Below are 15157 nucleotides of genomic sequence, written 5' to 3' on the forward strand. Positions count from 1 at the left end.
CCACAAGTTATCGCGTTTTCGATGGAGACTAACGGTAGAAATTTTTCACCAAACTTTTGAAGTTTTAGGAACCTAACGAAAAGCAAAATATTTTCAAGAATCAATTACGAAATTTGGATATATTTCAAGGATTTGGAACATATTTAAGCCTTTTAGTTATATCTAACACATGAAACAATCTAACTCAAAACTCTTGAGTCTTTTCTATTCTCTCATCCTGAATTTTTCTTTCTCCCATCACATATAATTATTTTCTCTTCCTTGAAGGCAGTAACACTGGGTAGAGTAATATCTTTCTTCCAAATCCACTAGCTTTTACAGTTTTACTGCAGTCAAGTAATCTCTTTGATGACGACTGCGTTTTAGTTGAAGGTACCATTCCTCGTTGTATTAGTTAATTAATTTTCTTTTGATTTGGTTTATTTTTGAAAAAATTATTTGATAATCATACTATAAGAAGATGGTTGTTTTATGCATTTGTTCCAGGCAAATATTTTCATTTTGTGTTATTGGGAAGAATAGGATTTGTCTTTGATACTTGCTCATGTTTTCATCTCGCAATTTCGTATTGCGACAGCTAGGAAGCTATATGTAGAATTCTCATTTCGTTCTTTCTCGTATAATTTTTTTGTTAAAAATAAATAAACAAAAGCTGTTACATATAGTATACCGTGTGGTAGGGATTTCGTTCCCGCGAGTGCATGCAGGACTAGTACAAGAGGATGAGAAGCTAAAATCAATTAGCTATTTAAAAAATTGAAAAAAAGTTCTATTTGTTTTATTTTTTTTAACTCAAATTATCATTTATTTGTTATATATTCTCAACGACACTTTTTATTGTGAAGGTTTTCTTACAAATTTATGAAATCATTTCAAATATTAAGAATTCATGTTTTATAAATTCATTAAAATTCAAAATTCAAAATCTTAACCATAAAAGTATTTTAAAAAAATCTTAAACATCATTATATTTTTATAAAATCTTTCAAAATTTAGAAGACTTTTTATGTCATAAAAAAATTTAAAATTTTAATTCAGTACATCTCCCTAATAGTTTAAAAATCATCACTAATAGATAAAAAATTATCACTAGTAGGTAATATTGTATTAGTTATGTTATTTTTTTATGTTATTGTTAAATGTCATTAAAGATATTATTTGGCATGATGAAAATTGTCTTCCTTAAAAGCATCTAGAATGTATAATTGCTTAGATGAATTATTTATTTTAATTTTGTAGGTCTTATAATTCCATAAAAATTTAAACATTCTATATAAAAATTTATTTCAATGCTAATGTTGTTAAACTAAGTGTTTAAATTAATTTTGTGGATCCTACAATTCTTCTTGAAAATATGTTATGTATGATATAATGTTGTTAAGCAACAGTTATTTGAATAAGCAACAATCAAGGTCTTTAAAACTAGACCAGGTTGACCGGTTCAATCGGAACTAGTCTAGAGACTCTTAAAAACCGGTGAAAACCTACTAAGAACATGTGAAAGCGATATAAAATTGGCCAAAATCAGTGCGCCGAAGACAAGGACTCTTTCTCTAGTAGTGGACTAATCTTGATATTCCTAAAGCAGTAAACAAAGGGGTTAGAACCAGCTCCGGCTAAAGGTACATGGACTCCTCATAAGGCTCAAGTTTAAGTTGAACCGATATAGAGAATCGGGGTTGAATCGATGTTTTTTTTAATTTATTTTATTTAATTTAATTTTTTTTAAAATAAATAAAAATACATTTTTAAATATTTCACATAAACATCAATTATTTTCTCAATTATTATTAGTTTTTATCTTATGAAACATATAATTTAGTCATTTATACTGATTTATAATTTTTAAATCCTAATTTTATTATTTACATACTATTCTATTGCTTAAAATATTATATTATATTAAAAAATATAAGGATTCAACTACACTTGAACCATTGAATCAAATCAATATTTTTACGAATTCAATCACAGGTCCAAATATAAAAATATTGACAATGACACTTATATAAGTAAGTCTATATCATTTGCTCCAATATGAAAAAAAGTTAAACACCATTATTTAAATTTAAATAAACTATGTAAATAATTCCTCTGATGATGCTCTAATATTTATAAACAATATTAATGAAAATACATAGTAATAAATATGACTATAATGCTAATTTATTTACCACTAGTAACATTTCAATGTCTACAAATAAAATAAGATAACAATTTCAACTTTAAGAAAACTAGACCAAATGGTCTGTACTTTGCACGGCAAAAAAAGCAAAACAGCGGTCTACTTTATAATTACTCAATTTTAAATATGACCCAAGTCATTGTTTTCCATTGTATTATCGTAGAGTTTCTTTTTTTTTTTTGTTGACATGTAAGAAAAACTTTGGCATGTAGTAGCCAGGTCAAGGGGTGTGTAAAAATGAGGTAAAAACTTTCAAACTGAATTCGTTCCCAATCAATTTCATTTTGTATCCAGTTCATAATTAAATCAGTTTTGAATAAATTTTAAAAACTCCATTCAAAATCAAATTAGTTTTAAAAAAGTTGGTTATGAATCGAATCAATTTTAAATTAGTATTAAATCGATTTTAAGAACTAAATTGTTTTGAAATCAATTTTTTGAACTGTTTTTTTTAAATAAAAAATAATTTAAGTGAAAATTAGTTTGCTTAATCAAACCCATTTTTTTTAAAAATAATTTGATTAATTGAACTGATTTTCTAAAATAATATAATCATTTTTTGTTCAAACCAGCTCTGATAAAAATTGGTTCAATTTCAATTAGGTTACAATCTGATTGGTCCGAATAAAAAAAAAAATCGCACATCCCTGGCCAGTTCCGACCTTCTTTGCGGTCTACGGTAAAGCCGTATAGGTATTCCAATATGCGTGTATACCGTATATATAAACATAAATACATTAATAATCATCTCCTTGAACACAATTTCTCCTCCAACAAATCTCTCTGTTCTCATTTACTCTCTCAAAATTCGTGCACGCTAGTCACCGAGCGTGATTCAGCTTTTTCCCTTCTGTTTCTTCGCTTTCTCTGACAATCAAAACGGAAAATGAGAAATCAAAGCGCGTTTCTATGAACCCAAATGACATCACAATCACCGGCATCACACTGTTTAATGCAGTACCACGATTCTCCGCACCCTAAGCATTAACGTCAAATATAAAATAAAGCTGCACAAGCACAAAACCTTCCACTTCGTATTCCCCAAAACCGTAACTGTACGCGATACACTCCTAGAAATCTGTCTCTTTTTCGGGTCTAGTGAGGATTTTGTTTTTTCCCATCATTTTCAATGCTTTTCAAATTCTACTTTCCTAATTCCGAAACATTTTTTTATTTGTGAATTGCAGAATCAAAATTTGATCAAAGAGAATGGGAAAAACATCAAGCAGAGAGTGGACACGGATCTACCTCATCTACGGAATGGATCAGTGGCAAACCTTCGTCTTCCTTCTATGTCAAGCGGTTCTCTTCTCAGTTCTCTCAATACTTTACCTTCTCTACTTCAATGACATCTCTCACACTTTCCAAAGCCTTCTCTCCATCGCCTCCGTGCCCTGCAGCGCCGCCCGCTTCGCCGCCGGGTTTATGGGCTCCGTCACGGCGCTCTCCGCGCTGTGCCTCTTCTACGCGGCGGCGAATTTCTTCTACTCGGCAGTGCCGCTCCATTCTGAGATGGCACAGCACATCGTGGACACAGTCAATGACTGGCCGACGGTGCGACAGGTGCTCGATCTCGGCTGCTGCGGTCGCGGCATTCTGCTGAATGCCGTGGCCGCCCGTCTTAAAAAGGAAGGAAGTTCGGGTCGGGTGATCGGGTTAAGCGGCCAGAACAAGACAGAATTAGCGGCCACGCTTCGGGCTGCTAAGGTGGAGGGTGTGGAGGAATACGTAACGTGCCGGACAGGTGATGCCACCACGTTGCCGTTTTTAGACGACAGCTTCGATGCTGTTGTGTCCGGTACGTTCGTGCACACCGTGGGATGGGGGCACGCTGCCGATGTGGCGGCAGCGGAGAGGGGGAGGGTGGTGGCGGAGGTGGTGAGGGTGTTGAAGGAGGGTGGGGTTGGGGTTGTGTGGGACCTTGTGCACGTGCCAGAGTACGTGCGACGGTTACAAGAGATGAAGATGGAAGACATTAGAATGAGCGAGCGTGTGACGGCGTTCATGGTTAGCAGCCACGTCGTGTCCTTCAGGAAGCCCACTCACCACGTGCATGGCCCACCAGAGGTCAGGTTGGATTGGAGATTCTGCTGACGTGGATTTTTTACAAACAGATTATTACAGTATCTATAGAGAGTGATACATACTAAACCATTTTGTACTTTTGTCTAAATGTTTTTCATTTTTTTTGTTTTGACTATGATGTTATGAAGAAAAACAGTGCTTGGCTGGGAGGCAAAGTCGAACCATGCAAATTGCAAATGAGTGAAGTTAGCTATAGTTTATTGTATATGTTGTTTAATACGTGTATTTTTTTTTTTTTAATAAGCCACAAGTTGAGTTAATACGCGTATATTGTGAATTATAATTTATACATGCACCCAAACTTAGTTTGTAGAGTGTAGGCTAAATTTCTTTCACAAATAACTACTTCCACATATTATTTGGTAGGGATAAGATCTATTTTTTTACGGGAAAAAATATTTATTTTATATATTTATGTAAAAAAAATATTTTATGGGTCAATTATCCCATTATTCTGCATGTAGATTCGCTAGTGATTGTTATTAAAATTAATGTTAAGCTTCAAATCAAGATTTGAGTAGAAGAAAAAAAAAAAGGGCTAATTAAACCGTGACTTAGGTATAAAGTATAAACTATCATCCAAATATATTATTGGGTTCTTTTATTATGATAGAATTGCGATTTGTAAATGGATGGACGAAAGTGGTATCCAACTGTTGGGAATGCTACTACAGAAATAACACAAGTAAAATTATGTGAGAATTGACATGTTTTGGAATGGGATTTCAAATTTTAGAGTAAATTGTAAGCAGTAAGTATGAATAAAAATTAAAAGCTATAAATTGAAGTAGTATGTATGTCGTTATAAAGTATATTCGTCTAAGAACCAAATTCGTTGGACTGATTTGTCGAAAATGGTTACCCTCTTATATCTTTGGTTTTAACACTACTTGATCAGCTGTGGTTGAATTGTGACACCAAAGAAAAAAAAAGGGGGGATCATGTACCGCCATCTAATTTATTGTTTGTGTTTCAAGTGTTCCCTCCATTTGAGATTTAAGTTTATGAATAATTAAAGTTGAAATCTATATAGTGCAATGAATTGATGGTAAACAAAAGTAGCGACATATGTTTCTAGACTCTAGTACCATTCAACTTTGTGGATGCTGTAATTTGATATGATAAACGTGGCAGGGTGCACCCAGCAGAAGTGTTATTCATGATCATAGATTTTTCTGGTTAAACTAACAATGTTCTGGATGTGTTAGTTAGGAGTTTACATCAGATGGTACTATCAAAATGGTTATTGGTTATGAAATTAACTAATGGTAAAGAACTAAAATCATTTAATAAAATTATGTTAAGTTTTAAGTCAGTGAAGTCATTGGACATTGTATTGTTCTACCAAATGTGATGTTATCTTCAGAACTAATTATGTTGGGCACATGCGTAATCATAGTTCATTGATCAATGACTTATGGTAATTCGTAGCTATTAGCTTCACTGTTATTGTTTTAAACAACCAATATGATTATTAATTAAAAAAAAGGTTACAATAGACACCGGTTAGAAGAGTAGATTATATAATTTTTAACTCGAGAAAAATGAGAAGAGAGATTGAAAAGAACATTAGAAAAAATTAAATTATCAAGAGAAATCTTACACTTGATAATATTTTTAAATCTTTTATTTTAACTATGTCAAATGACGTTGTGTATTCGATTTTATCTAGTGAAGTAAAGCTTTGTTGTTGTTGTAGTAACTTCATTCTCACATTTGTTAAGAACACGTGTAGTGTGCTAAATTGGATCTACAACATACATTAGCCGCTACTATTTGAGGATCGGGTTCGTCTTTTGCCTTGTCATTGAACCAATTCTCTTTCGTCTCACTAAATCAGCAAGTGTGCATTACAAAACATTTTCGAGTTTTCATTTCCCTTCATTAATTGATTTGATAATAATGTAGATTGTCGAGCATGGTGGTAGCCTTTTCAAGTAGCACATGGAGCATGTGCTTCTGCCCCTCTTAAATGAACCATGTGTTGAGAGATTAATCAATTTCAGTTGTTTTAAATAACTAATATGATTAAACATGTGCTTGTATGTCCTAATCTTGAGTGTGATAGACAAACTTTAAGTCCAAAATCAGTGCCATCTGGTTCTTACTATCAAGGAAGATAAGAACATAGATCATTCTATGTGGGGAAGGTAACTGTTTTAGAATATTCTGGAGCATACAGCCTGTAATCTATTCTATAATCATAATCAGTGATAAGGATTCTGTAACTACCATAAATTGGGATTGTTTACTATATAAAATAAAAATCTGATCGTGAGGTATTGTGAAAGGGTGTCTTTTGTAGAACAGGGTCAGAAACTTAATAATATGTAGTCTTATCCAATGTTTTATTTGTTTTCTTTCTCTTCTTCCTTTTCAGTTTTTTAGCCTGGAATCACTTTTTTTTTTCATGTAACCTGTTTTAACATCCTTGTTGGACTTTCGATAGGCTCATTATGGATAGGCATTGCCATTGCGACTACCAAAATTGTTATTGGCACTACCAAGTCATAGTAAATGATCATTTTATCCTTCTAAGTTTTCTTACACTCTCAATTCTTTCATACACTCTCAATCCTTCTTCCTTCCTCTCTCTCCCTCATGACACCCCCACCATTTCCCTTCCTCTCACAATATTTTCTTTTCCTCAATTTTTAATTGTAATCAAATTAACTATGATACACATTGATGTCATAAATTGATTTGATTACTATTAATAAAACCAATTCATATAATAATCAATCCAGTTATATTTATAAATGATAACTTCTATCCAATTAATTCAATTTTAATTAAAAAAAAAAAGATATTGATTACTATTAAAAATGATAAATCATATCACAATTAATTTTATTGTTTTAAAAAAGGTAGCTTGCAATTAAAATTAATTAAAAAAGGTGTCAAAAAATACACAACGAAATATGATTCCCTTGTGTATTTCATAAAAAAATATCCAATGAAATCATGTTTTCATTTTTACACAACGGAAACATGATTTCGTTGTGTTGTTTGGAGGCGAAAAAATACACAATGGAATCATGATTTTGTTGTTCAACGATACAATGAAATATGATTATGTTGTGTATTATTTTTCACACCCCCTTTTACCCAAAGAAAACATGATTCTATTGTGTTATTTGGGAGAAAAAATTACATAATAAAATCATGATTCCATTGTTGAACAACACAACTTTGTTGTGTAGTGTAGGGTTAAAAATTATATGTAATAAAATCATGATTCTGTTGAGTATAACACACGTATACAACAAAAGTATGTTTTTGTGGAAAGGGCAATTTTGGAAATAAAAAAGAAACTAGTCACATGTATAGTTTAAATAAAAATTGTGGTAGTGAAAATAGTAATTCCCTTATGGAGGTATATGTGTAAACCCAAGTGAGAAAAAAATGTGAATCTCACATGGATTAGGTTTACTTTGCCATCATGGGCAATGTTATTCCCACCTCTCATATTTGGAAATCCAAAAATATTCCTAAGGGTAAATAGTCATTTTTGTCCATCAATGTGTAATTCGCTGACAAATGCATTCCTGAAAGATGAAAATATAAAATTTAGTCTCTTAAAGTGTAAAAAGTGCGACAAATATATCTGACTGTTAACTTCTATCCATCACCATTAATAAAATAGTCTACATGGCACGAACGAATAAATTTGTTACTGAAATGATTGTCAACATGGATTGTCAGCATGAGGGCATATTTGTCATAATATTTTTTTGACTTTTTGTCTTCCCACTCCACTGACAAATGGGTCCCTGAAAGATGAAAATGCAAAATTTAGCCCCCAAAAGTATAAAAAGTGCAACAAATATATACAGACATTAATAATGAATTGTATAGGAGAAAAGCTAGGGAAAAGGGGATTAAAAAAACAGTAAAATATAGTTTAAGATTTGAACTCTTATACTTTGATTATCTATCTATTTATCCACACACACACACACACATTTTATTGATTAAAGAAAAAGACTTATAATTCCACTTTAGCTTTATCTAGTTTAAATTTTGTGAATTTTTTTTAAAAAAATAGTTGATTAAATTATTTTTTAAAAATAAATAAATAAATAAATTTGGTCCCACAACCGGTTGTATTTTTTCTACTCAAAACTCTCGACATATTATTTTTAATCTAAATATAAGGGTACTTAAGTTGGAATTGAGATATAGAATAATTTTAAAGATTAAAAGTGAAAAATTTAGTAGAAATTTGATAAAATTATAAGATATAAGAAAAAGTTTTTTTTAACAACAAAGATTAAGGTTTGACAAGGAAATCAAAATAATAAAAATATATATATTAAAATACAATTTAAAAAATATATTACATAAGTACTAAACGAATAGGAACAGTAAATTATGAACATAGAATAATAATAATAATAATTGTAACGACCCGCCTCGTCGCTACAATATCATCACTCTAAACTGCAGAAATTTTAAATTTTAAATGAAAACTCCATTAATTTGTTTATAAAAAAACGAAAGTAAATTTTTCTTCTTTACTCGATATACATTCACCAAATAACGCACCAATACTTAAGTGAATACATATATATTAGTATAGTAACTCAATACACATTATTCACATAATGGAAATTAAACTTGTTCATACATATAATTCAAATCTGTGATTTACATCTTTAATTCAACAAAAGAATCATGGAACCAACTATGGAGGAGTTGATTAACAAAACACAACACGCTCCCAAAAAATCTCAACGTCATCACGTCGGCTCGGTGGCTCCTCAATAGAATCTCACTTCCTACGCCCTACTGTTGTCATTCTGCTCCCACAAACAAGGTTCGCAATCATCACAGGTATCAACCACACGATACAAAATTGCAAGGGTGAGTTCATTATAAAAAGAACCAATGCTAAATCCAAATAATCACAATTAGCAAGAAAACATAGGTAAACATCATGAGCTTACACAACATTCATTATTCAACACCCACATTCAACAATTATTCATCATCCACATTCAACAATTATTCATCATCCATCCATGGATCTAATCAATACTACTCAGAATGATGCATGCACCTGACCTCAACTCTCAGATGCAATGTGGTACGTATCATCAACCAAGGAAATAGCCTAAGCATGTCCACACGACACCTCACTTAGGAAAACTATGCAGTAATTGTCTCAATGACGTTATCAACAACAACAACCTCATTCCATATCAACATCATCACATATCAATTTAAAGTCATCAATAGCGACATCAACAATAAGTCACATTCCGCATGTACATATATCTTTCATGCCTGAGATTCACACTCCTCAAGTCTTCAAACAACAGAAGTCAAATAAGGACAATAATTTTATTCATCAACTGTGTATATATATATATATATATATATATATATATATATATATATATATATATCGCATCCCATTCATTGAAAACATGGTTTTCTAGAAAAAAAAATTCAGCATGAAATAGGGACAAACATATATTCTCATAGCTAGGTTCCCTGACCCTAACCATGGTGTAGAAACGGTAAATTTATAATAAACTCCCCTCACCTATTGTGAGCTTCCTGTCGGTTCCTCTTTGCATCACTTAGAGGTCTCTCTCTCGTTCACTCTTGTCGGTCCAACGCAAGTCTCTATTACGCCAAAACGAAAGGAATTTAGTATGGATTCCAAAAGCAAGGTCAAAGGCAACATTCAGGGTCAAATACCCCTGTCAAAACATAAAGGGTTGAGGGGTATTTCGGATTCTACAAATGGAAACATCGTTTTGAAATTCCAATCACGCCAATGTGACCAGGGTTCAGTGAATGCCGCAAAAAAAAAAACTCAATGTTATAAAAAGATAACTTTTACAATGTCTCATTCTTTAGGGTTTTTCAAAGGAAGTGTAAAAACACCCTATTACAATACCCAACACAAAAGAGACACTAAGAGGAACTCAAACTAGCTAGAAGGTTTAGAAGTCAAGATTACCTCAGAGAAACTTTGAAATGGAGGATTGAGGGATTTTCTCCATCAAATCTTCGAGGAGGATTATGAGGATTCTGCTCCGATTAAAGTATTCCTCTTGGTGTGGGGGTCCAACGGCAAGCAACGACGGCTTACGGCGGCCATCGGTGGTCTTGGGTGGTGAAAAATGAGGTTTTAGGGTTTGGGTGACATTTTTGGAGAAGAAGAGAGTGAAAAATCGTGTTTTTCACGCTGAGGACGTATTTATAACCTGCAAATTTCGCTTAGCGAGACTATCGCGCTAAGTCGAAGTCCACTTCATGCGCTTAGCACAAGAATTTAGGCTTAGCGCAACCCCCTCTGCAGTAGGGTGAGCTTAGCACACCCTTGGGCGCTTAGCGCAACTTCCTCTCGGTTGGAATTGCGCTTATTGTGCCATTCGCGCTTAGCGAGAAACCAAAAGTTGTTATTTTCAAAATCCCAATAGTCAGACTGTGAAACATGTCTTAGGAAGCTCCAAACAAAATTTGAAGATGATCTAATGGTTAACGAATCTGAGATCGCGATTTTACTGAACTAGGTTTAGGCAAAAATCTAAAATCTCATAATTTCAACTTTGCTCAACAAAACTCCACATAACTCAACATCCACATCAAAAAATTCACACATGACTAATTCAAGTCATATTTCAAATCATTCAAGTCAAACATATATTCAAACAACAAGCTAAACACAATCAAACATCGATTTATAATTAATAACATTTCAGGGTGTTACAACTCTCCCACCCTTTTAGAAATTTCGTCCTCGAAATTTACCTGACTCAAACAAGGATGGATAGGCTACTCACATCTGACTCTCTAATTCCCACATGGCATCTTCTCCTGATGTACCCCCCCCAGATCACCTTAACCAATGGAATCTCCTTCCCTCTTAGGTGCTTTGTTCGTATATCCTCAATCCTCAAAGGCAATGTTTCATATGTTAAGTTCTCTTTTACTTGTACGTCATCCAATTTGATCACATGAGATGGATCATGGATATACTTACGGAGTTGAGACACATGAAAGACATTGTGAAGATTAGAAAGTGATGGGGGTAATGCAATTTGGTATGCCACAGGACCGACTCTTTTAAGAATTTGGAAAGGACCGATATAACGAGGTGTGAGTTTTCGGGATTTCAATGCTCGACCAACCCCAGTCCACGGAGTGACTCTCAAGAATACATGATCATCAACCTCGAATTCCAAGTCTTTCCTCCTTTTATCCTGATAACTTTTCTGTCTACTCTGAGCAGTCCTCATCCTTTCTTGGATCAACTTCACCTTCTCGGCAGTTGCTGTACCACTTCAGGTCCTAAGATGAGGTTTTTTCTCTGGGCTCTAGCCAACATAGAGGTGTCCTACACCTTCTACCATACAAAGCTTCATAGGGAGCCATGCCAATGGTAGAGTGAAAACTATTGTTGTAAATGAACTCTATCAATGGCAGAAAACTCTCCCAACTTCCCTTTTGCTCTAAGACACACGCCCTCAAAAAGTCCTCCAGCGATTGTATGGTCCATTCAATTTGGCCATCAGTTTGAGGATGGTAGGCTAAACTTAGTCTAAGCTTGGTCCCCAACGCTTTGTTCAGGCTCTCCCAAAATCTAGAGGTAAACCTAGGATCTCTATCAGACACTATGCTAGATGGCACACCATGTAATCTGACAATCTCACTAATATACATGGAGGTCAACTTTTCCAAGGAAAATTTGATATTAATGGGAATAAAGTGAGCAGACTTGGTCAGCCTGTCAACAATAACCCAGATAGAATCCAAACCTCTGGGGGTCCTAGGTAGTCCTACAACAAAATCCATGGAAATACTATCCCACTTCCACTAGGGTACCTCCAAGGGTTGTAACCTCCCTGAAGGTCTCTGATGTTCTATCTTAGCCTTCTGGAAGACTAAACATGCATACACAAACTCACTAATCTCTCTCTTCATGTTGGGCCACCAAAACATCATCTTTAAATATTGATACATCTTGGTACCACCAGGATGAATGCTCAAACTACTCCTATGTCCTTCCTCTAGGATCATCTTCCTAAGTTTAGGCACATTGGGAATACAAATCCTATCTTGAAGCCTCAAGACTCCATCCGATCCAATATTGAAACTACTATATCTTCCTGACTCTACAGCTTCTAACTGAGTCCTTAGAAAAGGATCAGACTTCTGGCCTTCCCTGATATCTCCTAGTAACTTACTGGTAATCCTCAAAGTCCCTAATCTCACACTGTTAGGAGTAACCTCACATGCAAGGCTAAGGTCTCTAAATTGCTCTAGGAGATCCATCTCTCTAACCATCAAAGCAGATACATGTAGGGATTTCCTACCCAAGGCGTCAGCCACTACATTGGCTTTGTCGGGATGGTAACTAAGCTCAAAATCATAATCTTTAAGAAACTCTAACCATCTCCTTTGACGCATGTTCAGCTCTTTCTGACTAAACAAGTACTTTAGGCTCTTATGATCACTAAACACCTCAAACTTGGAGTCAAACAAGTAATGTCTCCACATCTTAAGGGCAAAAACCACAGCAGCCAGCTCTAGATCATGGGTGGGATAATTCCTCTCATGGGTCTTGAGTTGTCTAGAAGCATAGGCCATTACTTGGCCATTTTGCATCAACACTCCTCCTAAACCCATCTTTAATGCATCACAATACAGATCAAAGGGTTCTCTCGGGTTAGGCAAAACTAACACTGGATCGGTTGTCAATCTTTCCTTAAGGGCCTGGAAACTATGCTCATATTGGGTATCCCACACAAAAGCTTGACCCTTACGAGTTAGTTTAGTCAAAGGTAAAGCTAACTTGGAGAAACCTTCTATGAATCTCCGGTAGTATCCTGCTAAACCCAGAAAACTCCTAATCTCAAAAATAGATTTAGGACTTTCCCACTCTAGAACGGCTTCTATCTTAGAGGGATCTACAGCTATACCCCCTTGAGATATCACATGCCCTAGGAAACTAACTTTCTCTAACCAAAACTCACACTTGGACAACTTAGCATAGAGTTGTCAATCCCTAAGGGTATATAGCATAATCCTCAAATGTTTTTCATGTTCCTCTCTAGTCTTGGAGTATACCAAAATATCATCTATGAATACTACCACAAAACTATCAAGGTAAGGGTGAAAGACTCTATTCATGTAGTCCATAAACACACCTGGAGCATTACTCACACCAAAGGGCATGACTAAATACTCATAGTGACCATAACGGGTCCTAAAAGCAGTCTTAGGTATGTCCTCGGACTTCACTCGAATCTGATGGTAACCTGACCTAAGGTCTATCTTACTAAACATACAAGCTCCTACCACTTGGTCCATAAGGTCATCTATTCTAGGCAAAGGGTACTTATTCTTAATCGTCACCTTGTTCAACTAGCGGTAGTCTACACACAACCTCATGGTCCCATCTTTCTTTTTCACTAACAACAGTGGTGCTCCCTATGGAGACACACTGGGTCTCACAAACCGTTTCTCCAACAACTCATCTAACTATTTCTTAAGCTTGACTAACTCTATAGGAGACATCCTATAAGGGGCTATGGATATAGGTCCAGCACCAGGTACCAGGTCTATGGAAAACTCTATCTCTCTCTCTCGGGTGGTAGACCGAATATATCCTCATGGAACACTTCAGGAAACTCCCTAACAATAGGGAGGTCACACATGGAAACCTTTGTCTTTATTTCTAGGTTAGACAAGATCATGTACACTTGAGCATCTCCTTTCAAAGATGTTACAACTTGGTTGGCAGAGATAAACATCATATCCTTACTCACTCCAGGACCATCAAACACCACAGTTTTATCAAAACAGTTTAACAAGACATGGTTTGAAGATAACCACTCCATACCAAGAATAACATCAATCTGGCTCAAAGGCAAACAAATCATATCAATCAAGAAGGTTCTACCATAAATTTCCACAGGACAATCCAAACACACCTTAGAAGTTAACACATAACCATTAGTTGGGGTCTCTACCTCCAGATCTTTATTTAAAGAAGACACAGAAAGCTTAAGTTTCCCTACACATGAATAGGATATAAAAGAATGGGTTGCTCCAAAATCAAACAACACAAGTAAAGGAATTCCATTTATGAAGCATTTACCTTGGATTAGATCTTTGGATTTCAAAGCTTCAGCACCGTTAAGGATAAAGACTCTTCCATTGGCCTTTGGATGTCCAATTTGGTCATTCAGGCCCCCACCATTTTGCTCCCTCTTGGGATGTGGACAATCTCTCTGACAATGCCCCTTTTGTCTACAATTAAAACATGTTATGCCTTTATCAGGGCAATTTGAGGAGATGTGCCCTGGCTTACTACATCTGTAACAAGTGATATGAGTAGGGAAGGTATTGGGTTTGCTACCACTACCACCCGCAAATCCCATGGCAACAATCTTCTGATTGTTGGGGCGGTTACCATATTGCTTAAGAGGGGTCGAGTACGGTTTTCCTCGATGTTGGGGTCCATTCTTTTTGTTCTTCATTGGACCTATACTCTTATAATAGCTCACCCTGTCTCGAGAGTCTTCATCCCAAATCCGACACATGTTAACCAAGAGTGGAAACTGACGAACACCCTGGTAATTCACATCTTGCTTCACTTCAGGTCGCAAGCCGTTCAGAAACTTCACACATTTGAGCTTTCACCATCCCTCCCTTGATAATGGGGAAAGTACTTCACCAACTCTTAAAACTTGGCTGCATACTCAGCTATAGTCATGTTTCCCTGCTAGAGCTCTAAGAACTCCATCTTGTTCTTGTTCCTAACATCCTCAGGAAAGTATTTCTCCAAGAATACCCTCTTGAAGACATCCCAGGTCACATCTTGACCTTCAGCATCTAGGCATTGGCGAGTATTCTCCCACCAAT

The 15157-nt window shown here is 35.1% G+C and overlaps 2 protein-coding genes across 4 annotated transcripts; one reads left to right on the forward strand and one right to left on the reverse strand.

The window, feature by feature from the left end:
* The first annotated feature begins 2907 nt into the window (after positions 1 to 2907).
* Positions 2908 to 4475, forward strand: LOC100807380 (uncharacterized). Of its 3 annotated transcripts, none has more exons than XM_006592525.4 (2): positions 2908 to 3283; positions 3373 to 4475. In XM_006592525.4, exon 2 carries the CDS (start codon positions 3395 to 3397, stop codon positions 4277 to 4279), a length of 885 nt encoding a protein of 294 aa, XP_006592588.1. In that variant the 5' UTR covers positions 2908 to 3283; positions 3373 to 3394; the 3' UTR covers positions 4280 to 4475. The 3 variants fall into 3 exon arrangements, with proteins under 3 accessions (XP_006592588.1, XP_040863205.1, XP_003541115.1); XM_041007271.1 differs by having other exon boundaries at positions 2908 to 3278; XM_003541067.5 differs by having other exon boundaries at positions 2909 to 3240.
* A 9388-nt stretch (positions 4476 to 13863) lies between these two features.
* LOC112998563 (uncharacterized) lies at positions 13864 to 14835 on the reverse strand. The gene is made up of 3 exons (XM_026124677.1): positions 14391 to 14835; positions 14224 to 14306; positions 13864 to 14148 (listed from the first exon to the last, which is right to left on the reverse strand). Exons 1-3 carry the CDS (start codon positions 14833 to 14835, stop codon positions 13864 to 13866), a joined length of 813 nt encoding a protein of 270 aa, XP_025980462.1.
* Positions 14836 to 15157: the final 322 nt, after the last annotated feature.

This window comes from Glycine max, chromosome 12 (assembly GCF_000004515.6).
Source record: "Glycine max cultivar Williams 82 chromosome 12, Glycine_max_v4.0, whole genome shotgun sequence".
In the NCBI taxonomy this organism is placed as follows: Eukaryota; Viridiplantae; Streptophyta; class Magnoliopsida; order Fabales; family Fabaceae; genus Glycine; species Glycine max.

What these genes read in the sequence shown, in the direction of transcription:
- LOC100807380 (XM_006592525.4), top strand. Translation starts at nt 3,395, where the DNA reads ATGGGAAAAACATCAAGCAGAGAGTGGACACGGATCTACCTCATCTAC.
- LOC112998563 (XM_026124677.1), bottom strand. Translation starts at nt 14,835, where the DNA reads ATGTGTCGGATTTGGGATGAAGACTCTCGAGACAGGGTGAGCTATTAT. An exon ending in ATCCAAAGATCTAATCCAAG is followed by an intron (nt 14,307 to 14,390) that starts GTAAATGCTTCA and finishes ATTCATGTGTAG; the next exon opens with GGAAACTTAAGCTTTCTGTG. An exon ending in GTTATGTGTTAACTTCTAAG is followed by an intron (nt 14,149 to 14,223) that starts GTGTGTTTGGAT and finishes CCTTTGAGCCAG; the next exon opens with ATTGATGTTATTCTTGGTAT.